This window comes from Hyaloscypha bicolor (genome assembly GCF_002865645.1).
Source record: "Hyaloscypha bicolor E unplaced genomic scaffold K444scaffold_117, whole genome shotgun sequence".
NCBI lineage: Eukaryota > Fungi > Ascomycota > Leotiomycetes > Helotiales > Hyaloscyphaceae > Hyaloscypha > Hyaloscypha bicolor.
Genome location: NW_020194619.1, coordinates 1851635 through 1875313, shown reverse-complemented (window position 1 = coordinate 1875313; position 23679 = coordinate 1851635). Strand labels below are relative to the sequence as shown.

The window sequence follows — 23679 nt, the reverse complement described above, 5'->3', positions numbered from 1 at the left end:
TACCTTGTTTTCCAAATACTAAATGCTATACCTGTAATATTAATAACTAATAAGTAAATTAAATATTATATTATATATTAATTAGTAAAATTAATTTCTAACTTTTAAAAATTATTAAAAATATTATTATTTATATATTAATTTAACTAAATTTAAGAATATTATAATATTATTAGTAAATTAATATATTTCTTTATTATTTCTTTTATTACTCTTATTATTTCTTTTAAAAAATAATAATATTTTTAATAACTTTTTAGAAACTTAATTTAAATATTAATTTATAAAAAATAAAAAAATAAAAAAGAAGCTAATTATATTTATTATTACTATAAAGAAGCTAAAAGCATTTAATTATAGTAAAATAATAATTAATTTTATAAAAGTATTTTTTAAAAAATAGCTAATATTAATAAATTATATATTTTAAAGATTTTTATAAAAAGAAATAAATAAAAAAAGTAATTTTATAAAAGTAAATAAGTAACCTTATTATTTAAAGTATTCTAATAATAATTAATATATTTTAATAAAGGAAATAATAATAATAAAGTTATAATAGTAATTAAACTTATTTAAAAGAAATATAATTAAAAGCTTTTCATTATTATAAATTTAATAATAATTAAGATTTCTATTTCTTATAATAAATAAGCCTTTAAACTTATAAAACTACTCTTTTAAAGCATATAATTAATACTAGTAATTATTATTATTTTAGGCTTATTAAATTCTTTTATTTATTATTTATTTTTATTATATTTTAAATATTAATTAATTATACTAATTTATGTATTACTTTATATAATACTAGTAATAAAAATACTTGTTCTTAAAAGAATATTATAATTATAAATCTAGAAGTATATCTTATAATTTTATTATATTTTAGCTTATATAAAATAAAGAAAAGTTAGTATTATTAAATTAAAAAGTATTAATCTCGTTATTTTTAATTTACTTATATATTTAAAAACAAGTTTTATTAAATATTAAGATTCTTTTCTATTTCTTATTTATTAAAAGATATTTTTTAAAATAATGAATTAAATTATACTTTTAAAAATATATCAAATTAATAAAAGATTAATTAAATTAAATATAAAACTAATTTTTATTTCTTTTAAAATATCTTAAAAAAGCTGCTTTTTAAATAGGTAATTTTATTATATATATATTATATTATTAGAGTATTATTTCGCGAAATTTAGTATTACTTTTTAAATATAATATTATAATACTCTAAATAACCTTAAAGAAATTAATAAAATATTTCTAAGGTTTAAAAGCAAATTATAAGTTCTTAAAAATATATATTATATAACTATATAATTTTCTAATTAGAATTAGTAAGAAATTTAAAGTAATAATTTTAAGTACTTTTTATAATATAAAAAGCTTCTTTACTTTTACTTATAAATAAGATAATATTATACGAATATAAGTACTAGGAAGCTTAGCTTAGCTTACTCAGCAGCTCCCCATTATTTAGCTAGATCCAGAGGCTCCTTACGAGCTTCTAATCAAATAGCCATTCATGCAAATCACTGTTCCTTGCTTTCTGCAATAGATAACTAAAGCTCAAGTAATAGTTATTAACTAATTTGGCTAGTTCTAGGCGAAATACCTTTGAAAACAATAATAAGGCATCCGAAATAAAGACACAACGTTTCAATACCTCTACGACAAACGTCTTGAGAGACACTCTGCTTTTGCATGTGGCATTTTACTACCAGAAGACCCCTCTCCAAACAACATCCCCGAATTACGCCATGCTGAATCAAAAGAAGAAACTGAATTGACAAATTTCATAATCCTCATTATAGTCTTCGGAAAGGAAGGAAATTGTGACGCAAGTGGCAAGCTTACAAGAGGTAGCCCTAATCAAGATCCCAGCCCAGAGCTTAGGACAGAATTCAGTAGGCCGCTTGACTTAAAGGAGAGAAATCAATTGGCATTGGCAACGATACAAAGGTCGGCCACGAGTTCTCTGCCCCGAAATAAGAACAGAGGTTCCATCCTCCTTCCTGCCTGGCGGATGGGTTAACTTCTAGGGGAGGATGACAGGTTCGACTCCACGAAAAATACAAATTGGGCAGTCTTTTCCCTCACTGCGAAATCCTTATCTGACTTCTGCGGCACTTGAAAATTGCCCCTGGTTGGGGTTTCCGGATCTTTGGCACGCACAGTGAAATTCGCATCATATTTGACACACCGGAGGCCGGGGGAAAATAATTCATTTCCCTAGGGTTGTCGTCGTTTGCATGGTGACCCAGGAAATGCTGCAAATGATTGGCACAAGTGAATCGTTTTGCCTTGGCCGCCTCACCGCAGCCTGGAGCTGGTGTCACCACCTTTAACGAGGCTGAACAAGAAGTCGCAGCATATAACATGAGAGCCTAGCCACAACCTGGAAATCCTGCCCAGGAATCAAGATACGACAAAGCCCACGCCAAAAATCCGAAACCCTGAAACAAAATCCAGTTAAACGAGACAGAGAAGACTGGCCAACATGCCGAAGGCTAGCACGAAGTTGAAGAGAGACAAGATTACCTCATACCGTCTCTCCGAAAAGGTTGTCCAAGAGTATCTGGAATCGTTGTTTGGACCGTACGATTTTCAACTTCATGTAAGGCACTTTGAAGTACTGAATCTTGGGTCTCATTGGTTGACATTCTTCGTGATCATAGCATAAATCAGATCATTGGATCTTTTACATTCCGCGGAAATTGACAGTTGTAAGTCCTCGGCCTGCCTTGAGGACTTTGAGCGTGCTAATATTGCCCGCAACGAAGGTTGAGTTTGAGGAGCTTGACGGAAAGAGAGAGCAGCAGGAGTGAACATTCGGTACGAGAGTCAGAATTTGTTGGTGGGTTTCTGGGTTTCTGGGGGCTTAGTCAGGGCATTGGGCCGGGACGCTAGCGGGGTTTGGTGGCCTGGGACGGGCTGAGCAGCCTACATTGGATTTGTCGAACGCTTTGTAGCATGGTTTACGTCACATGATTAATGAATTCTTTAAATGCCTTAAAGATAGAATATATTTGTGTACTGGGGTTGTTTGAGTCATTGATCCCCCCCCCCCCCAAATAGATGTAATAGTGGATCCCCGCAAAACCAGCCCGGTACGGTCCAGTTACCATGCAAAAATCCCCTGCACTTTGCCCAATGTTACATTTAATTAGGTGGGAGTAGATGATAGTTCCTTGACAAATCATCGATATGATTTGGTTTCAGCCATGTCTAAAGCTACTGCGCCTGCTCAGGCTCGGGCGAGTTCGCCACGAATCAAGGGCCCCGACGGTCACACAGGCCACGAATGACGATCATCGCCCTTAGAAAGCCACATGGAAAACCTCGCTCAGCCCCAAATACTCGGGGTGCCACATGCACTGCTCGCCAATGGCATGAGCCTCATATTATTGGGGCAGGGTTAGCTGCTTTTAACTGCAGAATTCTTTGACGCGTTTATCGTAACAACAAAATTTCAGTGTTCTCGGATTGCCAGCAATCACGACTCCTATAATCAATATTCGCCTAGTCCTCAATCATCATCCATGCAGGAGATGTCGAAAGCAGAAGGCGAGAGACTCGCAAAGTCATGCGCTACGGCGGAGGAATATCCTCTCAATCTTCCCTACGATGGCACTTACGATCATATTTTGAAGGGGTACAGCGAGCGACTCGATGAGCAGGAGGATAGGCTATTCTTCGATGAATCGAAGGCTAACCTGTGCCTACGAGACTACGATGATGGCGTTGAAGGTTGGTTCTACTCTTGGCGGCTACAGATGAGGGGGTGCTGCATTGAAATGGTATCTAATCGGCTTGACTAGGTTTCGAGAACATTACACTGTGTAGCAATTTCGAATTGCGAGACTATCTGACTGGAAACCAATCTTTTGATCGAGTCGATCCCCAATGTAGATTTGTGTGAGTTCTGCCCGAGGGGGATGGATGAATGATTTGATTTTTGGTTGCTAAAGTCTCTCTTTTCACACAGATTTGTACATGCACCCCACTCAAGAGAGCGACTCAGGACAACCAGAAAAATGCTCATGTTTACATTCACGTATCACCAAGTCATGCCGGCATTTCTAGATTTTCTGTTTCCATTCGGCAAGCAGCTCTACACGCAAGATTTCCAATTCAGTGGCTTTCGAGCTGAAGATCGACTATCCATCAATGAAAGGGGGTTAGAACTTCCCCAGCTTGGACGATCTGGACGAGATATTCGGATGTGTTATAATCTGAAGTCAGTGGAACCATCAAAAGGTCAAAAAGAATGGCCGTGGTCAATTCGGCAGACAGCAACTTACCACTCTTTTGATATTGAGACTGGAAAAGCATTCTGGGTTATCATCAAAGGCGACCAATTGATCAAAAGGCGTATCGAATCAGCTACAAACGCCAGAAGAGCTCAAGCTTCTAAGTCTTTCGAATTAACCTCACTGGCTGCTTCATTCTCTTCGACACTTCAATCCCATCTGCTTATCTTTGATTGGTGTCATGAACATTGGCGATGGCATATAAACTTTCTCGAGCAGGAACTTCAACGCTTAACTCGAGAGGCTCTACTAATAGACCTCAACAAAAGCTCGAACGGAATCGAGAGGCGTCCAGATGAGGGAATGATGCAACGGGCAACTTCGTCTCGAGTACCAAGTTCCCCGCTATCTATACCTGAGAAAGCACCCTGGCATTCTGGAAGTAGTATCAAGGAAACTACCTCATACCCTCATTCGGATCGTCAAGCAACGACAGCCCCAAGGCCAGCCAGCTCAGCCGCGGAGTCCCAAGAGAGCTTGAACACCGATGAAGATTTCTCATTTAATGACTTGCAGGAAGTGCAGTCCCTCGAGGAAAAAGCTAACGAAGTTATTCTTGTATTGGAATCGAATATCAACGCTCTCTCAAAAGTCAAAGAGCACTATAGAGAAACGTTTACATTTGACGAGTTTCCCATAACATTGAAGTCAGCTTGCGCAAGAGACTTAACGAAGTTCGAGAAGGTCGTTGGAAACATTATCGACGATCTTAAAATGCAGGAATCGAGGACAAAGATGTTACTGCGTCTTCTCACAGACCGAAAGAGCCTTGTAAGTGTTTCCTTCTGTTGCTTCTGCCTCATGCTGACTTGAGTAAGCTTTACGGCATCTTAGATTACCGCAATATGGAGTCCAATAAGTTGTTTGCTAGCAAAGCTCAGCTCTCTACAGAAAACATGGAGATCATGACCCAGGACATGCATGAAATTGCGAAGAAGACCAAGCAAGAGACTGTGTCGATGAGAATCATCACTCTAGTGACCCTCTTTTTCCTACCCGGCACCTTCATCTCGGTGAGTGCTATTAATTATCTACAAGTGATGTGCTGATTTTGAGCTAGACAATCATGAGTACGGACATTGTTCAGTACCAGGTATCAGCCGATGGAAAGTCACAAGAGGTTTTCCAACTCGGTGCGCTGCAGTTATATTTGGCTATTACTCTGCCGATGATGTTGCTGACTTTTGCCTCTTGGTACGGCGTTTATTTTTGGGTTGATAGAAAGGAGCGAGCAAAAGCTGTACAAAAGCACCTCGGGACTGGCTCGTGATGATCCAATCTGTTCTTGTGGAGTTCAAGAATTTTTCTGGTCTGCTTCGGTAATCGGTATATACCTATTGGTGGTGTGAATTATTTGTATTAAGTTGTAAATCAAGATTTTGTGTAGACTCTGAATGCCTCGCGCTTAATATTGGAGAGGAAGAAATCTGACACATACCGGTGAAGCGGGTTAAATATCGCCCAAGAGATCGTGAATATTGTGGTATGTGAATCCAAACATTTCAAAAAGTGGAAGCAACCGCCTTTTGTAAGTTTACAAAGAGCCCGATAAATGCAAATTGATATTCTCAAATTTTGTGTCGCGTTGGGCTAGCATACCTTTTTCAGGGGAAAGGTGTGTTCTTGAAATCAAGGTTGGGATTGAGTCTTTGAGATGAACGAAGTTTCAGGTACCTCATACAGACGTGACGTTAAACAAGCTGCCGTATGTGAAAGAATGTTCGGCAAATCCTTCCAAAAGTCATGAATCAGTCCTTTAAGCATCACACTTCCCAGTTTTTCAATTGGCCAAGAATGCGCAAGGGCCAGATTCTCATGCTCAGTTCGTCGGATCACCCGCGTTGCTGTATTGCGCTCAGCCTCCTCCGGATCGCCGGGAAGATCTCCGCGATGCCATCCCAAGGAGGCGCATGTCCTATCGCGTCACTTCCATGGAGCTTGGCAAATGGAGATCCTCAGGCGCTTCAATACTGTATGCACCCCCCTTCTGCAATTTCTTCTCCGTGTGTACAGTATCAAAAGGTTCGGTCCGATCCGAGTGGGTATCTTCGCTAGCTCCCTAGTAGGCGCTCCTGTACTTCCCCCATAAAGAAGATAATTTAACCATGGAGGATTTGTTTAAAGTTTGGTCGATCCCATATTGCTCCAACCCGGCTCCTGGAACGATCAAACTTCTCTTGGCATGCGTGATATTTTGGTGCCATTAGAGGTACCATTGACAAGACGGCGGGGAACCTGCATCAGTTTTATTTCATTGGCGGATTGTCTGGTCAGCCTCTGTTTTTTGTTAGTCATCTGGCAAGATAGCCCCGGTGCCTTCAGTCAATTAATTCATCGGGGGACTCTCAGCCTCAACATCCGCACCAAATATACCTTCCAAAATCTCTATTGAAGCCTCCGCTGCATTTCATGTGCATTGCCGCTCCCCAGGGCATCCGCATCGGAAAGCTGCAGCCCCATATACCGCCCCCACCGACACATCGTTTTCCTTCCAATGCGCCGAGTCACACATCTATGATCTACCCCTCCACGAAGTGTTGTAACCCAGAGGTTGACCTACCCACTACGAGCTCTCCACGTTTGAAACCACCACCATGTCGTCACGGTTGGACAGCCACCCAGCATATCAAGAATTTCTTGACTGGGTTCGCGACAATAGTCAGCCCGGCCTCATCGATCCAGCCAGCGATGTCAAGCCCTTCATGCTCGATGCGAACGTTTTGAAGACTTATTTCAAAGCCAACAACCATTACAGGCTCAACAAGCTTCTTCGAATTGCATTTCCGGTGGGAGATATTCCGATCGGTCCTGAAAAGGTTGCAGATAATTGCGCACAAGTGTTCTGCACATTGGTACTGATTGGCAGGCCTGAATACATTCAGCGATTTGTGGAATACGACCACCTTCAGGACTCCCATCTGCCTTTTGACGATCAATACCCTCCACGACACTTCCCAAAATGTACGACAGATCAAGATCAGAGCGAGTTCCTCCGGCGGTTCTGCCAAGAACAGTGGGTTGTCTGCGCACCGAAGATTGACTTTCGCGAGCACAGAATCTTTGAAGATGGCCAGATTCTTCCCTTCAAGTTTATAAAGAGACTTGGTGGAGGTGTGAGTGCACATCTCTACGAGATCGAGATATGTCCGACTTACAATCAGCTTAACTCTTCGAACGGTGCTCAACAAGTAAGTCGATGCCCATTCTGCAAGTATGTCTCTTACTGCGCTGACTGTAAATACTATAGTCGTCGAATCATCGAATTACGAATACCTATGTGCTCAAAACTTACTTCGGCGAAGACGCTGAACGAAACTACCTAGCCGAAGTCGGGGCCTTTAGACTGCTTCGAACGAAAACTCAAAGTATGATAGGTTTCTATGGAGGCTTCAGGCATGGAGATCGTTATAACATAATCCTTGAGTTTGCCGATAAAGGCACTCTCGAAGATTATTTCAAGAAGATAACACCCCCTACAACTGGAGAAGAAATAATCACGTTCTGGGAACACTTGTTCAACTTGATAGAGGCCTTGCTGTTTGTGCATGGCGGCGAAATTGTTCTCAATTCTGACGGGTCTTCCCGACCTTTAAATGGGTAAGTCTATCTTCAGCCAGTTCTACTGTTGCATTCTCCTAACTGTTTTAGATGGCATCAAGATGTGAAACCGTCCAATATCTTAGTCACATCCTTGGGTGATAACACTAAATCGCCGTACGAGTGGCATTTCAAACTTGCCGATCTGGGTGTTAGTCACTTCAAGATATCAGACCTATCGACTGAGGATGCTACAGACCGAGACTCACAAGGAACTCGCACCTATGGTTGGTTTCTCCCTACACGTGAAGACTTGTACGGCTAACAATATCTTTCAGGCGCGCCAGAGTGTTGCAGATCAGACGAAACACTTGGAAAGAGCAAGCTCCAGGTCACACAAACAGTCGATGTATGGTCGCTTGGAGCCGTCTTCAGCGTGGCAGCGGTGTGGCTGGTGGAAGGCAATCAAAGCCTAAAAGAGTACTGTCGGGATCGACAGGCGGCAGCCAATAGGTTTCCCGAAGTCAGAGGCACTGACTGTTTTCACGATGGCCAGAAAGTGCTGGATACAGTAGCCATCTGGCATGAACGCTTGAAGAAACGTTTGCGGAGAGACGACGTCATCACGGAGCCGGTGTTGCAATTGATCGAGTGCATGCTTTATGATGAGAAATCTCGAGCGAAAGCGACGTTCTTCTGGAGGTGGTCTCGACGGATACTTGAGAAAGCAAAGGGAAATTTGAAAGAGGGGAATGTGGGATCGGATTTAAACACTCCCACGAAGCCACGCCCGCCCACGTCGCCAAGTATATCTGATTCTACCTCCTCGACACCGTCACGCCCTGACCTATTGGCGGAAAACGTTGGTCAGTTTGGAGACTTCCCAAGGGTCTTGTCCCCGCCTGCACTCCATGAGACCGACAACTTCGATCAAGGGGAGATGGGAGGCCAACTTGGTAGATTTGAATCCCAGCGCAAAACCTCGGCACAAGTAACGACCCGCTATCCTCAATCAAGCCGCCAGACCCACCGCCCCTCTGTGAAGTTTCAAGATGCCAATAACTTAAACTTCAATCCAAATATGGGCCCTCGTGCACGAAGCCACGACGTTGGGTCAGCAGAGCCCATGCACCAGGTCACCCGAAGCATGAGCGGGCTTCCTACTCATATGGAAAATGAGTTTGATCAGAGCTCTCCAGGTCAGGTCACTGCTGCGAGAAACGTGGTCAGCATGCCGCCTGGCACAAGTGGACAATTCGTCGAGTCTTTGTACAGGACGCAGCGTGGCGAAACATCAGATTCCTTCGGCACCCTTCGACACGCACCAGAGAGTTTTTCTCATAACCCGTATCCGCACTCAGACTTCAGCCAGGGACGAGCCCCTTCAGGTAATTACTTGCAGGGGGCTTTTGAAGATGGCTCCTCTGGAAATGCAGGTCCTAGCCGACCACCAGTCTGGACCCAGGAGAACTTCTCACAACAGCAGCATCCGAACGTCGCACCGATTAACTACGAGGCTTTTAATGGGGATGATCACCCAAACATGCCGATGAGTTATTGGAATCAAAATAAAGCTCCACCAGGATGGGTGGCCGCAGCTCAACACCCAATGCAACAACACGTGGAAAGCTTTCCTGAAAACGGCGCAGCAAGCATGATGGATGTTTCTCGTCAAGGTATGTATTCCTCAAGCACGCCTTTTCCTCTATCGGCTCCCAATGCGTCCCTACCATAAATGAAAAGTAAAGCCAGGGTCTATTTGCTCATCGGCTGTGTTCGGATCTTTCCCCGTACTGTCGTTAGGCAATGCTGACACTGAGGATTTCATAGCCATGACATCTACTTCGCCAACGCAGCCAAGCAGATATCCCCTGCCTGAAACAACCTCTCCAATGCCGGAATCACCTCCAGCAATTCAGCAAAAGCCAAAGAACAAACCGCCTGCCGTGTTATCAGTTGCCACTGCAATCTCCGTGTTAGCCAAAGGAAAAGCCGAATCTCTCACTGGCTATAAAAATCTTTTCCCTCGATTGAAGCAGCGAGATCACGTAAACATCAATCACTTTCTCCATTCATCGTTCAGTTGCTAACTGAGCACAGTTATTCATAATTGATGACGCTTTGTCTATGTCACCTCTTTGGAATGATGTCGAGGCCGTGTTCGGGGTTATGGCCAAAATCGTCAAAGCGGCCGATCCAAATGGTATCGATTTGCATTTCACGATGACCGAGGAAGTCTACAATAGCAAGAATCTCTTTGGGATAAATTCATCCTCCAAACTTGTTGGTTATGTACAACAGAGGCGGTCTAAAATTGAAGGGACCGTCAACATTACTTACAGACTAGATGCTATCTTGGGGCCTTATACGTCGCAGTTGAGTAACGCCTTCTCACGAGGAATGGGTTATGTGCGGCCACTGAATATTTACGTCCTCACCGATGGCGTCTGGGAACCTGGATGCGACGCTTCGTCCGCAATCAAGAATCTTGTTGACAAGTTGATAGCGTTCGGATACACCAAAGATTCCAAGCAAGTAGGCATCCAATTCATTAGTTTCGGGAAAAACGAGGTTGGTCTCAAACGACTCAAGGATCTAGACGATAATCTTGGACAGGCAATGTGAGTAGCTTCGGGTAGCATTCGAGGACCAGATTTCCTAACTTTCATGCAGGGACATCGTCGATACTACCGCTTCCAACGGGAACGTTTGGAAAATGCTTCTTGGAGCGATCGACAAAACATTTGACGAATCATGATACGTGAAAGCACTCATCTTCCGATTCTCTTGGGCGAGTTTACCATCGATAAATACTCGCTGGTTGCGCTGGTGCCGTAGAGTCGGTTGCTCATATAATTAAACCTTCCATTTGTCGTCTTTGCACAGTGGTGAAGCATTTGCAAAAGCGATTTTTTTTCACGTGTACAGTACGATTCCGGCATGAAGGGTGGCGTTTTTGGGCATTTGGATATACCCCTGTATTTATTCACTTCACATACGAGTGGACAGTTTGTCTGCATGGATTTTGGGACGGAATGCAATGAGGCGCACTGGAGGTACTATGAGTTGGGGCCAAGCTCTCGTCTTGAGGACAAAATGTGGCGTGGGATGGGAATGGAATTAGAGGCGTTTTCTGATTGTCAAAAACGATGGTTTCCAGGCAATATTTCTACCAAGATTTCAGCGTGCTTCTCCTGATCAAACTGGAGCATCAGAGAGAAAGGCCGAACATGCGGCTCGCCTTTGAGAAGAGAAATACGTCCCGCTTGGCTTCAACCACTGGCATAGACTAGCTCCCCAACTTGGAGCATACACCAAAATGGAACACATGGAGGTCAAAGCGCAACAAGACCAACGCAAAGAGGGAAGTCTTCATCCTCTGTAAATTGAGTGTGTTTGCTGAAAGTCTCTATTGAGATGGTCCCCAATGTCGCTCGCTATCGACCACTTCCGCCATGCTAGTAACCCAACGTACGCAAAATAAAACCCGAAAGCCAAATTTCCGCTATGATTTATATCGTATCTCAAGACGTATTGATCTCATGAACTCTCGTCTCATCTCGTCGTAATCATACACCTCATATGTCATACCTCGCCCCAACTCCCCATGCCCCCCACGCCCGCGACCAAACTCCCACTCCCCACACTCTGCCCCCCAAAATCCCAATAATGCCTCGAACTCCCACTCCTCTTTCCCAGCCCCTTGGCACTCAACCTCTCACTAGCGCAACTACTGCTCCCTCTCCTCACATGGCCCATCAGCCCCCCGCCTGCAATTCCCGATGCACTTCCGCCAGTAGGAATACTGGGTTTCCACGTCCACCTCTCAATACTCCTCCTCCGATCCCTCTCTGTATTGGATTTTTGCCTCGTGACGAGCGGATGATGTTGCCTTACTCTTGCTGCGCGGGCGGCGGTGTCGGCTGTGCTTGCTGTTGCGAGGTGGCTTGTTCCTCCTATTCCTGCTGTGAAGCCTAAATCTGTGGGAGGCGAGGAGCGGAATTTAGAGACGAAGCGGGAACGGAGGTAGCGGAAAACCATTTTTAGGTCGAGGTCGCGCTCCCACTCTTCGCGGGTTAGGGGTTGAGAAAGGGGATTTGGAGGGCGGGGTGTGGAGTCTGGATCTTCGAGGGGAAGAGGTGAGGCGAGAGAGGTTGTTGGTGTTGGGATGGGGATTGATACCGGTTGAGTGGTTTGGAGGGTTGGGAGAAATTGAGGGCCTGTCGTGGAAGTAAATGTTGACTCTTCTGGGTTGGTGGTAGTTGGGACATCTCTTGCTGTCTCTGGGATGACGGGAAGGCCGGCGTAAGGGAGGGGCGTCTGTTGGGAGTGTAGGTATGTCGAGAAGGCACCTGGGTGGTCCGATATCTGGTTTACGAGGATCCCAACCTCGCGGGCTATTCGTTCGAGGACTCGGAACTCCCATGAAGATTGGTCGTAGCGGTTGGCAGCAATGATGCTGCCGGCTTCTTCCACCGGCGGAGTAGTTGAGAGGTCGTCTGCTTGGGGAAGAGCTTCGCCGAAGATTATTGACAGTAGGTCATCGTCGATACCCATCAGATCTCGAATGACCCTCCTAGTGATCCTGTTCCAGAAGCTCTCGTTCTCATCACCAGGAACTTCATCCTGCTCAGAGCCAAAATCCACATTACTCAATGTAGCAACATCCTCCTGCTCCCTATCCGCAAGGATGCTTTCTCTCTGAGTAGACATCGATTGTTTCCTTCTCCTCGTCTCCCTCTGTATCTCGTCCACCAACAACCGACTCTGTTCCATCCTCCACGTCTCAATCCTCCTCGTCCTCTCCGCCTCCGCGGCCCTCTCACTCTCCAGCTCCAGCATCCCCAAGTCAACACTCTCTCGTCTCCTCTTCACCCTCCTGGGATTAAACCTCTCAAACGCATACAAATGCTCCTGCACCTCCTCTCCCATGCCCATCTGATCGAGCCTAAAACTCCCGAGGCCATCATGAGTCGGCAAAACAGTGCCACTAGCCTCCGCTTGTCTATACAAACTCGGCTCCCTAAACTCATGCAGATGACTATCCAGACTATCCAACTCGCCATCCTCTTCCTCCTCCTCTATGGCCTCCTCCCCATCTTCATCATACCCATAGCTTCTCGCCGCAGTATCCAAGCTCCCGAAATCACTTATTCTGCTCCTGCCAGCGGTTCGAGTTCGTGTAGTGGAGGTCGTGTACGTGCGGTCGGTTGTCGATTCCGCGGCCGGGGAGAAGAGGATCCATTCTTGGGAGTCGGCGAGGTTTTGAGGCTGTGTGGCAGGTTGGATGGTGGGGTGCGCTTGTGCTTGTGCTTGTGTATCGACGGAGGGAGGGGTATAGATGCGTTGCGGAGCGTGGTAGGTGGGCTGGCGGAAGGCCATTGCTGCTGTGCTCTGTCAAGATATGTCCAGAGCTTTGCAGACGAGGTATCCGTCGGAAGTTGTGAAATGTATGCTGCTTGGTACGGGGACTGGATGCAGTTCGGACGGAGGTGAGGAGGCTGGGTCAGGGGAGCGAGATCAGACTATCCGGATCGTGATCGTGAAATGCAAATGCAAGGACGCCTCGGGTGGTGCAGGCTGATTACCCGTGCAGCTCGGGCCAGGGGAGTGTAGCTGATGTGACCCTTTCTGGCAGGAGAAATGGAACGGAGGTTTGAGGTGAGGGGATTCGAGGGGGAATACAGGTCGTGTGCCCTCCTAGCTCGATGATCACCGCTCTCGGGCCTGATAATCGACATGCAACGGACCACGTGGGATGGGTTACGCCCCTGGCTCAGCGGAAGTCAAAAGCGAGAGTAAAGAAGTATATAACAACTGCAAAATTGTTCCGTGAAGAGCAGTCAGCATAGTAATCAGCTGTGATTATTTATGTTGTGAATTTATTATGTTGGGCGTCAGCTACACGTCTCCGGCGCTGGTGAGTTACATCCCCGGGTTGCTTATCGCAGCGCGATGATGAAATCAGTTAGGGGGTAATTAGTGTGTTTTTGACAACAGGATACGGGCCGAGTTTCGCACAGCCAACCCAGCCAGTGACGCCTTTTGATGGCATGACTTGTGTATTTGTTCAAGCGAATCCAAGAAGACGGTGAGATGAGATGGACGTTGCAATCGCCAGAACGGGATAGTTTCGCATCTAACCCTGCCCTCCTTGGGGCTGCGTGTTGTCAACAGACTGGTGCGGACTCCGAACGAGCACAGGCATTATTGCTTTTGCGGCTTTGCCAGGGATGCCCTTTCCTGCCTCCAGTCTAGCATATCTTTCACTCCGTACAGAAGTTCACACGAATCACATCGGTATGCTCAAAGTAAAAGCAGAAAGTCGTAGCAATTCCTTAAGTACAACGATCAGAAAACTGGATGCCGTAAGACATCATGCAATCCGGCCCTTGCAAAATACGCCTTTCTTCTTTCCCAATTGCCACGCACCATCAGCCGCCCACCTAAGCTTCTTGGAAAGCAGCAGGGAATCTTCGGATGTTGTCGGCCAGCTTTCCTTTGTTGGACAAGAACTGGACATAGGCACCGTCGACCAAGAGCTTGCCTTCAGCCTTCTTCTCCATGTACTCTTCACGGCGGAGAGGAGTGAAGCCCCAGTTCTTGGAAACGATGATCTTTTGGCGGCCAGGGAACTTGTATTGTGATCGTCGAAGAGCCTCGAGAGCGGTTGCGCGGTCTTCACAACATGTTAGGAATGGATTTTATGGAATGGACTACAGTGAACTTACGAGAATCACGAGTTCGGACACTCAGGATGATTTGACCAATGTTGACACGGGCAACAGTTCCGTTGGGCTTACCCCAAGCACCACGCATTCCAGTCTGCAATCTATCGGCACCGGCGCAGGACAACATCTTGTTGATTCGGACGACATGGTAAGGGTGGGCGCGGACACGGAGATGGAAACCTTCCTTTCCGGCAATCTTGACCAAGTATCTGTAGACATCATTAGCCTCCATTCATTTTCATGTTCCATCTTGGCGGTTGCCAAACACCAGGCTCTCTGGTTTCGAATCTCTCCTTCGTGCTGGCCCCGCCAAGATCGTCATCGCTGGATATGCTCACTTGTTGGCGCAAATACGGGCAGCTTCCAAAGCCTCAGAGCTCAATTGTTCATACTCGTTGGAGACCAAGTGGACACAGAGGGGGAACTCGTCGACGTTCGCACGCTTTCGGCCGAGATCAAAGATACCTGGTGTATATTAGTACTGTAGTGACGGGCTCGTGAGGGGCGTAAACGTACGGATCTTTGGATCGGGGACACCACGGTTGAATCGGGACTTGGGATAGGGCTATAAAGATAGGATGTCAGTTCGTGTTTCTCTGGCAATGTGAAGTGGCGACTGGGGAAGAAAGTGGCCATCACGGCTTCAAAATCCCTCCATCCGCCAGGAACGCGTCCTACGCACCTTATTCTTGCAGTAACGGTAGCATCTCGCGGGTCTTCGTGCCATCTTGAATGATTTCGAGGTGGCTTCGTGGTTGTTGTTGCGGGATGGGGAGAGAAGACAAGAGGTCTTGTACCAAGTTGAAGATGGTCGAGATTTGAAATCAACGTAGCTCGCTTAGCAGGGCTTATCTCCGCACACAGCAAATTTTTGAAAATGGGGCGCGGGTATTGAGAAGAGTCACAATGGTTCAGAATGAGTCGAAATGAATCCAGGCAAATCAAAACAGAGAGAGTTTTATGATACGAGGCAAGTTTCGGACATTGATCAATTCTTCTAGCATTTCGCGGTCATTTTATTGTCCGGTGCTGTGGTGAAAATCCACGAGCAAACTCCGAGCCAAATCTGTTCCTGCTGAAATGACCTCCACCCAGTCCAAACTTCCAGTCGAATCCCCATACAAATTGCCCAGGAGCCATGTCCAGTTGAAGGGGTATCATTCGCTATGCTGAGCTATGCAGAATATGCATACATGATCCGTTGCCCGTCGTCCACCTCACTGCACTTAAGCAGTCTGTCCACTCAAGATATCGGAGTCACCAGCATCCAACACAGCCATCGTAGAGCAACGGAAAAGTTTACCGCAAGCAGTTCCGAGTTCAATCTGCGAAACAGGAAAAGTAAGCAAAAGGAATACCCTCCAAAGTCGTGGAAGACTTTATCGCTGGGCATACCCTCGCAAACCCGAAGGTTTGGTCATTGGGCAGAAGTAGCAAGCTTCGTTTATTGACAAAGAAGATGTATGTACGTACGTTGTTGCCAGCGAAGTGGTGCACATTGGTCTTGGAAAGCATGGAATAGTATTCCAGCTCTGATTTGCGGAGAGGAGGGGTGTTGCCGGCAATGATGACGAGCTTAGCCTTTCCGGAACGGAGAGTCTTGAGAGTAGACTTGTATCCGAGAGTGACTGTGAGGGATGGAGGTCAGCAATTGATGCTGATGCTGAAATTCCTGTCCAGAAGAATGTTCTCACCTTTACCAGACTTCATCACAAGCGCCAGGCGCGAGTTGATGCTGTCGGCGGTCTTCTTGGTCTTCTTGGTAGGTGCCATCGTTGCGTGTCAAGATTGTTGGATGATCTTGAATGTGGTGGTCGCTCCGGCGTGGTAGATGGTTTGAGGAAAGTTTTCTTTTGAGGATTCGCGCAAAGTTTGTCCCCAGTGTGCGGATTCGGCTTGCGAGCGACTAGCCCAGTTCAGACCTAGCGCATGATCACATGACTAGCCTCAAATCCTTGAATCCTTCCCGTTTGACCCTGGCCTTCTTAGCAAGGGCAAACGCTTCCATGCATGAACGTTGCAAAGAATCAAGTCCATAGATGTGCTCATATAATGTTACTGCTAGGAATATGGGACACAGCTGCCTTCTAGCCCGACTTCATCTGGTCATTGAACATCAAACTGGGCCACCTCGTGCACCCCGAGTCCTCGAGAGTAACCGTGATTGGGATAATCCTGCCATACGTGATTCAAATAACCTTCTTCGAGGCTGCTGCAACCATTGTGAGGCGGCCTTGTTCAAGATCCACTCGCAAGAAACCAAGCATCTCCCGGGTAGGAAGTGTTTCAATCTACATGAGACCGGAGATCACGTCTAGCAGCCGTCAAGCAGCCCCTGTTTGGTTGGCGTTGTGTCATTTTCATCCGGCCGACGCGAGGCTTCATGCGCCTGGGATCAATCCGGGCAATCGCGTGAGGAGGCTAATTTACCTGAATGTCAACAACGCAAAGAGGACACATGATGATTACAAACTGCGCCTCTGACTAGTTCTGTCTCTCTTGACGTCTGGCTCTTCTCTTTGGAAAGAAAAAAAGATCTCAAACCCAACACGAGGCGCAGCTGAGCTGTGCTATTCTTGACAGCAAGTTTTGCTTATCGAGAATTGTTGCGCCAACCCTCGGGTCTCCCGCGAACGACCTCCAACATTCTCCTCTCCCAGACTTCACTCTGTCAACATCACAACATCAATAATAATGTCGACAGCGCCCAAAAAACCGCCAGCAGCTGGCACGCCTACTGGCCGCAGACCCTCGACAGATCCAACCTCCACTTCGCCATCTCGAGCACCAGCGCGTGCTTCCACGCCTACATCAGCAACTGCGAATGGCGTCGCGCGAAGCCGATCAATACGGGGAGGGACTCCAGTCTCCGCGCGAGCAGCTATGCAAAGGCCAGGCGCAGGCGCTTCGAATCTCAGCTCAAGCAGCGCGGCATCTGATGTAGACGATGACGCTCGGGCAGAAACGGTCGCGTTGCTAGATGATCTGAAAGACCGCCTCCGCAACACCGAGTCGATGTCCGAGCAATTCCAGAAACAGGCTCAAGTCCTGCAATCGAGATTAGATGAAGCATTACAGGAGCAAGGGAAGCTCGAGGATCGTTTACATGAGAGTGAGGAACGGTTAGAGACACTAGAAAATGAGAAACGCGATGCTCTTAGACAAAAGCGCGAGATGGAGGCGATATACGAGGCGGAGAGGAGTTCAATGACGAAGGAGAGGGAGGACATGTCTAATCGTGAGGAGGAAATGCAGACAATCATACAAAGACTGAAGGATTCTCTCGCCGGGAGGTCAAACACGGATGAGGATAGCAGGTTGTCGAGACGCTGTAAGTTGCACCGCCTCTCTCACCAGGCTTCACCATTAACCACTTTTAGCAAATAATACTTCACCCAGCGTTGATGGTCAATTTGCGCCCCCGGCAGGTTTGAATCGCAGCGATTCTCGAAACAATTCGAAGCTTCTGCTCCAGAAGGACAGGTTGATTGAATCCCTTCGATTAGAGTTGGCAGAGGCACAAATTAAGTTGGTCGAATCGGAGAACATGGGAGGTGGCAGATTCCAAGAAGTTGAGAGATTACTTCTGGAAGCACGAATGACCAATGCTAGATTGATGGAGGACAACGAGAGCTATCAATTGCTGCTATCTGAGAAGACCCTGACCGGGGATTTCGCCAAGAGCGATTTCATGGGCTCAGCATCACACAACGCAGATGCTCTAAATGCCCTCGAAGGACGAACAGCAGCACCAAGTCTAGCAGACGAGCTCTCAGACGCAGCAGAAGGGGAGAGCGAGAATTACCGCCGTCTCGAAGTGGAATTGAAGAAATCCCAAGGTGAAAACAAGGCCTTGACCCTATATATCAACAAGATCATCGAGCGTCTCCTCCAGTACAAGGACTTTGAGGCGGTCCTCGACCAGAACTCAGACTTCACACCAGGCAGCGCAAACGTGGACAAAGAGCTACCCCCGCCACCGCCAAAGGAGCAAGCAAGCGGAGCCTCGATCCTTCAACGAGCAAAATCAGTCGCCATGAACGCAACCCGGCGTCCACGCCCGCAATCCCAAATGCCAGCCACACACTCCGCTCTCACAGACCCAGATACCGCTCCCAGCATCCCCTTCGGCATCGCCCGCAGCTCCAGCTTCCGCACCGGCCGCCCAATGAGCGAGCAATACACCGCCGGCGCCGCAAATGTGGTAAACCAGATGTACCGTGGTGGACCGAACTCACCTCCTCTCCACGGTCCCCAAACACCACGACACTCTCAGTCCTTCTTTGCGCCCCCTCAACCTGGTGGAAACCCCAACGCAGCACATCGTGTCCCATCCGCAACTGCAGGCCAAGTCCCTACCGCGGGCAACTTCCCCGGCATGAAGAGCGAGTCCAGCAGCTCGAGTGGTGAGAGTGGGGGCGTCACAACGCCACCTAGCCAAAGTCCGCCCAGAGCACATGCATCAGAGAAAGCAACGACGTTTGCGGGGAATAAACCGAGACCATTGAGGTTGGTGCAAGATCATCCTGAGAATAGAAAAGTTAGTGGTGAAGATGGAGCGGGGAAGAGAGCCAGTTGGATTGGGTGGGCTAGTGCCGCTTTCTCGAAGAAAGACGAGACGGTTGGTGCGGAGGAGAGCATCAGGGAATGAGTCTGACGAGGGAGAATGTCACGTGGAGAGTGAAGGATAGAAAGATAAATACGATAATTTGGGGGGGTATATGGAGCATGGTTTGAAGCTTATGCAGGATCGGATCAAATAGAGGTTGTTTTTCGGTTTGGCTTGAGTTGGATACCCCCTACACTAAAGGAGCGACGGAAATTTGTACTATACTCACACCCTAACCCAAGCACCAATCTAATTCTCTTCATGGAGCCGAGCGGCATCTTTTGTTTCCCCTTTCTCACCCGACCGATGTCAAGGTCCTGTGGCTTTTACTCAGGAACACTTGAGAGGAAAATTTCTCGCTACGTTGTGCGTATTTAGTAAGCGAGCATGGCGAGTGAGTAGGCGCAAAAGGGGGATTAGGTCGACTGCCGTTAACGGAAGGCGAAGCCCGGTGCAATTGCTCCATCTAGACCTTTTTTGGCACTGCAAAAGTCCTCTTCGGAACAGAAGCGTTGTGAGGGAGTTGATAACACCAGCAAACATATCATACCCAGTTGGGACTTGGAGCATAGAGCATTTCCTATTATGGTTTGCCTTCCCAGACCTGAGCAAGGAATTCCTCTATCTGTGTGAATTTGAAATCGGGCAGAAGTTGGTTGAACTCGTCCGAAACATCCCATGCACCCTTTGCGCTGCTCAGAAGAGTGCCAATGAGAACAGTCTTTAGCATCTCCTCGACCTGGTCCCCCGTAACACTTGGGTGGCTCGCTTCTAGTGTCCACGATGCCGTCAAAATCCCCCTTTCAAGATCTCCGAGTTTGACTTTATCAACGGTAAAGGCGCGGCCTGTAGTTTCTTGTGAACAATTCAATCTTTATTTGGTGGGTAGGGTAAGACACACCTCGAACTTTCTCGCCGATCTTGAGAATTTGTGAGACTGGCACTCTATTGCCACGGATACCACCAACCACAGGCCACTCGCCATCAAGGTCAGCTGCCCTAGCGACGACTGCAGCGAGATCTTTAACAGTGGTGTATGTCATGATAGCGTCATAACCATCAACGACGATTGCCCGTCGATTCTGAAAGTCAATCATCGTATTGAGCGGCTCTAGATACTTGGCCGTTTTGTACGGAGTGGCAAGATAGTCTAAGAATAGACCGGGTTGGAACAGGCTGTACTCGAGGACCTAGCAACGAGCTAGGTCAGAAGAAGTACGAGTATTGGAGAGCGTAAGAAGAGATGGCATCCTTACTTTCCCATTCTCATTCACCTTCTCCAAATACTCCTTGATCTTATCTTTTCCTGCCCACCAAGGCATGCCTATTGTCGACGCACTGTAGATCCATTAGATACCATGTCCATGATACATATTTCCTGTCAACTTTACCTCCCCCATTGGCTTGGTGCAAAGCGTTTCACGCCGGCGGCAATGGCAGCATCTATCAGATTCTCCTGGGGCGTATAATCCATGACTTGGGTGAAAGATAAGACGGTGTGAATTCCTCTCAGGGCTTCAATAAGCTGGCTTTTGTCGTCGTAGTTTACGGCAAGCCATGTGACTCCAGATGCGCTGTCGCCAGTGACTGCCTTCTATGCTACATTAGTAACATACATATGCAAGTACACAAGGTATCGATGTCACTTTACATTCCTACTCAAAATCACTATCTCATGTTTCTTTGCAGCGGCTAAAGCATCGATCACTTCCTGGCCAACTTCTGCAGGTTCAAAGTCAGGGTGGTTTATTGTTGTGTTTTGAGTGCTGAGACGTACGCCCAGAGCCGCCAGCCACTGCGATCTTAACCATTTTGGATTTTGGTAAGGGTCTGAACAAAAATGGAGAGAATAATAGATGCAAATTAGCTTGGTGAGCCCTACTTATTATCATAAGAATGGGAATAACCTCCACGTTATGTAGACCATGGTGGTGGCCAACTGCCTTCATATTCAGCCAATAGGAATTGACTTTCGGGTCCCGAAAGTTGCAGGTCACGGGACCAGGGAAAAGGGGCGGTCGTCCTTGATTCAGTAACGGTACCAGAAACAACCACCCTCTCCAATAAGCTCTTGACTGACTCAGGTACACTTCTACTGAACAGCTTGAAAGAGGCCCCATCGGTGGCTGATACGGGATATCAGCCGTCAGCGACTCTATCCTTCCCAAACGTTCCAAATCGCAAGCTATTGCAGGCACGCTTTAGTACCTTACCATAGTAACTCTGCCTGGGTCCCCAACCACCATGGCGGACACGCTCCCTAGATCTAAAGCCCCGAAACTGCGAGCCTCTTGCGAGGGCTGCGGGGCCGCCAAGGTTAGGTGCGATCGTGGTCAGCCTAAGTGCAGTCGTTGCGTTGCGCTTGGTCTGACCTGTGTCTATGGTATATCGCGCAAATTTGGCAAACCCCCGCGGAAGAGGCTTAGTGCTTGCCTCGATGTGTCCAACGAGTTTCGCACGCGAAACGTGTGACAAGGAGAGCCCAAAGCTGTGAGAATCATATAACCATGGGACTAGAACAGTCTCCAAGTGTCAAGAAACCTGCACAGCCACAGCTCAGTTCCTCGGATCCACAGACCGACATCCTCCCATTGCCTTCTGGTCTTAACTCTACGGCGAGCATCCAGAGTTGTGATAATCGCACAACAATGGGCGCAATGAAATCTCAAACTGCCAAAGAAGCTGCACTGCTCAAAACCTCGGATCTAGCAATTGACGTCCTTTCGGTGCCTTCTCACATCAACAATACGTCAAGCATCTACGAACAGAACCAACTTGACTCGAATTTCATTACTCCCTTACCGCTCGATGAATGGGCTCAATTCGACATCTGGGGCCCCAGTCTAGAGTTTCCATCCTTCTCAAGCGACAGTCGACTCCCAGATTCAGCATCAGAACCCGCCAACAACTTGAGCGCGAGCTTTGATAGTCCCGAGTCCCATAGCTGCCCAAGGGGCTCATACGAGCTCTTCCGAGATCTGATTTGTCCCAGCCCACTCCTCCACGCACCCGAAGCAAATGTAGACACGGTCTTGGCACGATTGGACGAGGTGCTTCATTTCAATAGCGATGCCATCAACCGTCTGCGCCTGCTGCTGAAATGTCCTTGTGCCAAATCAGGACATCGGATCATGGTGCATGCCTCTATTATTTCTCGCATTCTCATATGGTACCAGCAGGCGGCCGGGTGCACCGGGAGCAGTTCCTCGGAATCTCGACCCTCTGCCGTGGCCGTTTCGTCACCATCGGGTAGTGCCTCTTCATCTTTACCGCCGCCGTCCTGGGTGACAGCCGACCACGAAAACGATACGGTGAGCCCGCCTACCCTGGTTCAATCCACCGGGTTTGCCGTCGCACAGGTGCCTGTTTCAATGGGGACCTTCAACATCGAGGACGAGAATATGCAGGACGCGTTCAGAAACCAGCTGGTGTTGAGCGAGCTGAGGAAGGCAGCCAATGTGATTGACCTCTTTACATCCCAACACTCTGGCGAATGCTCTGCCAATGGTGTGGCCGGTCTGTACTCGCATTTGGGAATTTGGCTTCGAAGCGAGCATTCGAAGACTGTAAGAATGCTCAGAGCTAGGCTTAGTGCATTGAATAGGAACATGGGTATTGACGAAGGAGAGGGAGAGGGAGCTCTTGGACTGGCTGTTTGAGTTCAAGGCTGTGCATCCGGAGAGCATTACGAAGACTAAGAAGGACATGTATGTGGAGTGTTATGAGAGGGAAGGGGCTATGAGTAGTGATTTTTCGTATTATCGAGATGTCGAGAAGAGTGCGGAGCAGAATTTAATTTTGTGGAGAAGAACTGGGGGTGCCAGTACTGGCTCTAGCGGGTCAAGCGGCGGTGGAGTTGATGGTATCGATGGAGATGGCAGACAGGGTTGAGGGTGGGGAGGTTGAAAGTTGTGAGCACTTTGTGATAGAGGAGCAGCCAAAGGACTTACGAGGAGACTACTGGATTTGTTTCAAAAGGTGGAGTCGGGACAGTTTTCGACGAGGGATCGAGTAGCTCGTTCTTGTAATGAGCACTAACGTCTCGGGGCCATGTAGGGGATTTGTGGAGTCTGTGTTGATATCTTTCGATTTCTTAACGCCAAACCAACTTGTTTCCGAATCTCAGCACTTCCGCTACAAGGCCTTCAGTCCGCGTCAAAAACAGCGAGTGCCCGCTCAGGCACCTCACAATCTTGATATCCATCTCCTCCCTCAGATTCTGCAACACAGCTATGTCCTCCTTATAAGCGGCGGGAAAGGCCAAGTTGTTTTCTGCCACAAGATAAACACACGGTAGTACAGAATCCGCATCGTTCTATAGGTAGGACTATGTAGAGCACATGCGATGCTGTCATTATTGACTCATAATACTCGGCCGTGTCTTTCGAGAGGCCGAAGAAGAAAAATTTTGCAGCTTCGATGTCTGTGCCTAGACCTGCAATGCCGTGTTTCTGTTGCGAGAGCCAACTCTGTGTCC

At 47.2% G+C, this 23679-nt stretch overlaps 10 protein-coding genes across 10 annotated transcripts; 6 read left to right on the top strand and 4 right to left on the bottom strand.

Moving 5' to 3' along the window:
- The first annotated feature begins 2421 nt into the window (after window positions 1–2421).
- On the top strand, window positions 2422–3054 carry K444DRAFT_615719 (uncharacterized protein). Its single transcript, XM_024880784.1, has 3 exons — window positions 2422–2629; window positions 2691–2738; window positions 2796–3054. The coding sequence occupies exons 1-3, from the start codon at window positions 2513–2515 to the stop codon at window positions 2838–2840; spliced, it is 210 nt and encodes a 69-aa protein (XP_024734169.1). The 5' UTR covers window positions 2422–2512; the 3' UTR covers window positions 2841–3054.
- Window positions 3055–3391: 337 nt separating this feature from the next.
- Window positions 3392–5776, top strand: K444DRAFT_615718 (uncharacterized protein). Its single transcript, XM_024880783.1, has 5 exons — window positions 3392–3762; window positions 3834–3930; window positions 4001–5096; window positions 5144–5338; window positions 5386–5776. The coding sequence occupies exons 1-5, from the start codon at window positions 3555–3557 to the stop codon at window positions 5593–5595; spliced, it is 1806 nt and encodes a 601-aa protein (XP_024734168.1). The 5' UTR covers window positions 3392–3554; the 3' UTR covers window positions 5596–5776.
- A 189-nt stretch (window positions 5777–5965) lies between these two features.
- K444DRAFT_615717 (uncharacterized protein) lies at window positions 5966–6421 on the top strand. Its single transcript, XM_024880782.1, has one exon. It carries the CDS (start codon window positions 6120–6122, stop codon window positions 6378–6380), a length of 261 nt encoding a protein of 86 aa, XP_024734167.1. The 5' UTR covers window positions 5966–6119; the 3' UTR covers window positions 6381–6421.
- A 498-nt stretch (window positions 6422–6919) lies between these two features.
- Window positions 6920–10620, top strand: K444DRAFT_535390 (uncharacterized protein; the record flags this gene model as incomplete). Its single annotated transcript, XM_024875285.1, has 7 exons — window positions 6920–7513; window positions 7573–7922; window positions 7974–8149; window positions 8201–9538; window positions 9693–9910; window positions 9963–10483; window positions 10536–10620. The coding sequence occupies 7 exons, from the start codon at window positions 6920–6922 to the stop codon at window positions 10618–10620; spliced, it is 3282 nt and encodes a 1093-aa protein (XP_024734166.1).
- Window positions 10621–11447: 827 nt separating this feature from the next.
- On the bottom strand, window positions 11448–13244 carry K444DRAFT_644866 (uncharacterized protein; the record flags this gene model as incomplete). The annotated part of the gene is made up of 1 exon (XM_024885014.1): window positions 11448–13244. The coding sequence occupies one exon, from the start codon at window positions 13242–13244 to the stop codon at window positions 11448–11450; it is 1797 nt and encodes a 598-aa protein (XP_024734165.1).
- A 734-nt stretch (window positions 13245–13978) lies between these two features.
- Window positions 13979–15397, bottom strand: K444DRAFT_615711 (putative 60S ribosomal protein L10-A). The gene is made up of 5 exons (XM_024880781.1): window positions 15276–15397; window positions 15110–15158; window positions 14932–15058; window positions 14594–14802; window positions 13979–14541 (listed from the first exon to the last, which is right to left on the bottom strand). The coding sequence occupies exons 1-5, from the start codon at window positions 15318–15320 to the stop codon at window positions 14309–14311; spliced, it is 663 nt and encodes a 220-aa protein (XP_024734164.1). The 5' UTR covers window positions 15321–15397; the 3' UTR covers window positions 13979–14308.
- A 422-nt stretch (window positions 15398–15819) lies between these two features.
- Window positions 15820–16418, bottom strand: K444DRAFT_594155 (putative 60S ribosomal protein L30; the record flags this gene model as incomplete). Its single annotated transcript, XM_024878339.1, has 3 exons — window positions 16288–16418; window positions 16067–16221; window positions 15820–15918 (listed from the first exon to the last, which is right to left on the bottom strand). The coding sequence occupies exons 1-3, from the start codon at window positions 16364–16366 to the stop codon at window positions 15820–15822; spliced, it is 333 nt and encodes a 110-aa protein (XP_024734163.1). The 5' UTR covers window positions 16367–16418.
- An 869-nt stretch (window positions 16419–17287) lies between these two features.
- Window positions 17288–19244, top strand: K444DRAFT_644863 (uncharacterized protein; the record flags this gene model as incomplete). The annotated part of the gene is made up of 2 exons (XM_024885013.1): window positions 17288–17924; window positions 17974–19244. The coding sequence occupies 2 exons, from the start codon at window positions 17288–17290 to the stop codon at window positions 19242–19244; spliced, it is 1908 nt and encodes a 635-aa protein (XP_024734162.1).
- Window positions 19245–19439: 195 nt separating this feature from the next.
- On the bottom strand, window positions 19440–21050 carry K444DRAFT_692891 (NAD(P)-binding protein). The gene is made up of 6 exons (XM_024887831.1): window positions 20980–21050; window positions 20854–20924; window positions 20594–20796; window positions 20459–20540; window positions 20104–20392; window positions 19440–20057 (listed from the first exon to the last, which is right to left on the bottom strand). Exons 1-6 carry the CDS (start codon window positions 21011–21013, stop codon window positions 19786–19788), a joined length of 951 nt encoding a protein of 316 aa, XP_024734161.1. The 5' UTR covers window positions 21014–21050; the 3' UTR covers window positions 19440–19785.
- A 226-nt stretch (window positions 21051–21276) lies between these two features.
- On the top strand, window positions 21277–23045 carry K444DRAFT_692885 (uncharacterized protein). Its single transcript, XM_024887830.1, has one exon. It carries the CDS (start codon window positions 21710–21712, stop codon window positions 22859–22861), a length of 1152 nt encoding a protein of 383 aa, XP_024734160.1. The 5' UTR covers window positions 21277–21709; the 3' UTR covers window positions 22862–23045.
- Window positions 23046–23679: the final 634 nt, after the last annotated feature.

Excerpts from the sequence above, each read along its gene's own strand:
- K444DRAFT_615719 (XM_024880784.1), top strand. The coding sequence starts at position 2,513 with ATGCCGAAGGCTAGCACGAAGTTGAAGAGAGACAAGATTACCTCATAC. Across the intron at positions 2,630-2,690 it reads CGTACGATTTTCAACTTCAT|CATAAATCAGATCATTGGAT; the intron begins GTAAGGCACTTT and ends TCGTGATCATAG. Across the intron at positions 2,739-2,795 it reads TTCCGCGGAAATTGACAGTT|GTTGAGTTTGAGGAGCTTGA; the intron begins GTAAGTCCTCGG and ends CCCGCAACGAAG.
- K444DRAFT_615718 (XM_024880783.1), top strand. The coding sequence starts at position 3,555 with ATGCAGGAGATGTCGAAAGCAGAAGGCGAGAGACTCGCAAAGTCATGC. Across the intron at positions 3,931-4,000 it reads GATCCCCAATGTAGATTTGT|ATTTGTACATGCACCCCACT; the intron begins GTGAGTTCTGCC and ends CTTTTCACACAG. Across the intron at positions 5,097-5,143 it reads TCACAGACCGAAAGAGCCTT|CTTTACGGCATCTTAGATTA; the intron begins GTAAGTGTTTCC and ends GACTTGAGTAAG.
- K444DRAFT_615717 (XM_024880782.1), top strand. The coding sequence starts at position 6,120 with ATGCGCAAGGGCCAGATTCTCATGCTCAGTTCGTCGGATCACCCGCGT.
- K444DRAFT_615711 (XM_024880781.1), bottom strand. The coding sequence starts at position 15,320 with ATGGCACGAAGACCCGCGAGATGCTACCGTTACTGCAAGAATAAG. Across the intron at positions 15,059-15,109 it reads TGTCCCCGATCCAAAGATCC|GTATCTTTGATCTCGGCCGA; the intron begins GTACGTTTACGC and ends AATATACACCAG. Across the intron at positions 14,803-14,931 it reads GCCCGTATTTGCGCCAACAA|ATACTTGGTCAAGATTGCCG; the intron begins GTGAGCATATCC and ends TGATGTCTACAG.
- K444DRAFT_692891 (XM_024887831.1), bottom strand. The coding sequence starts at position 21,013 with ATGGTTAAGATCGCAGTGGCTGGCGGCTCTGGGC. Across the intron at positions 20,925-20,979 it reads AGTGGCTGGCGGCTCTGGGC|AAGTTGGCCAGGAAGTGATC; the intron begins GTACGTCTCAGC and ends TTGAACCTGCAG. Across the intron at positions 20,541-20,593 it reads GCACCAAGCCAATGGGGGAG|TGCGTCGACAATAGGCATGC; the intron begins GTAAAGTTGACA and ends ATGGATCTACAG.
- K444DRAFT_692885 (XM_024887830.1), top strand. The coding sequence starts at position 21,710 with ATGGGACTAGAACAGTCTCCAAGTGTCAAGAAACCTGCACAGCCACAG.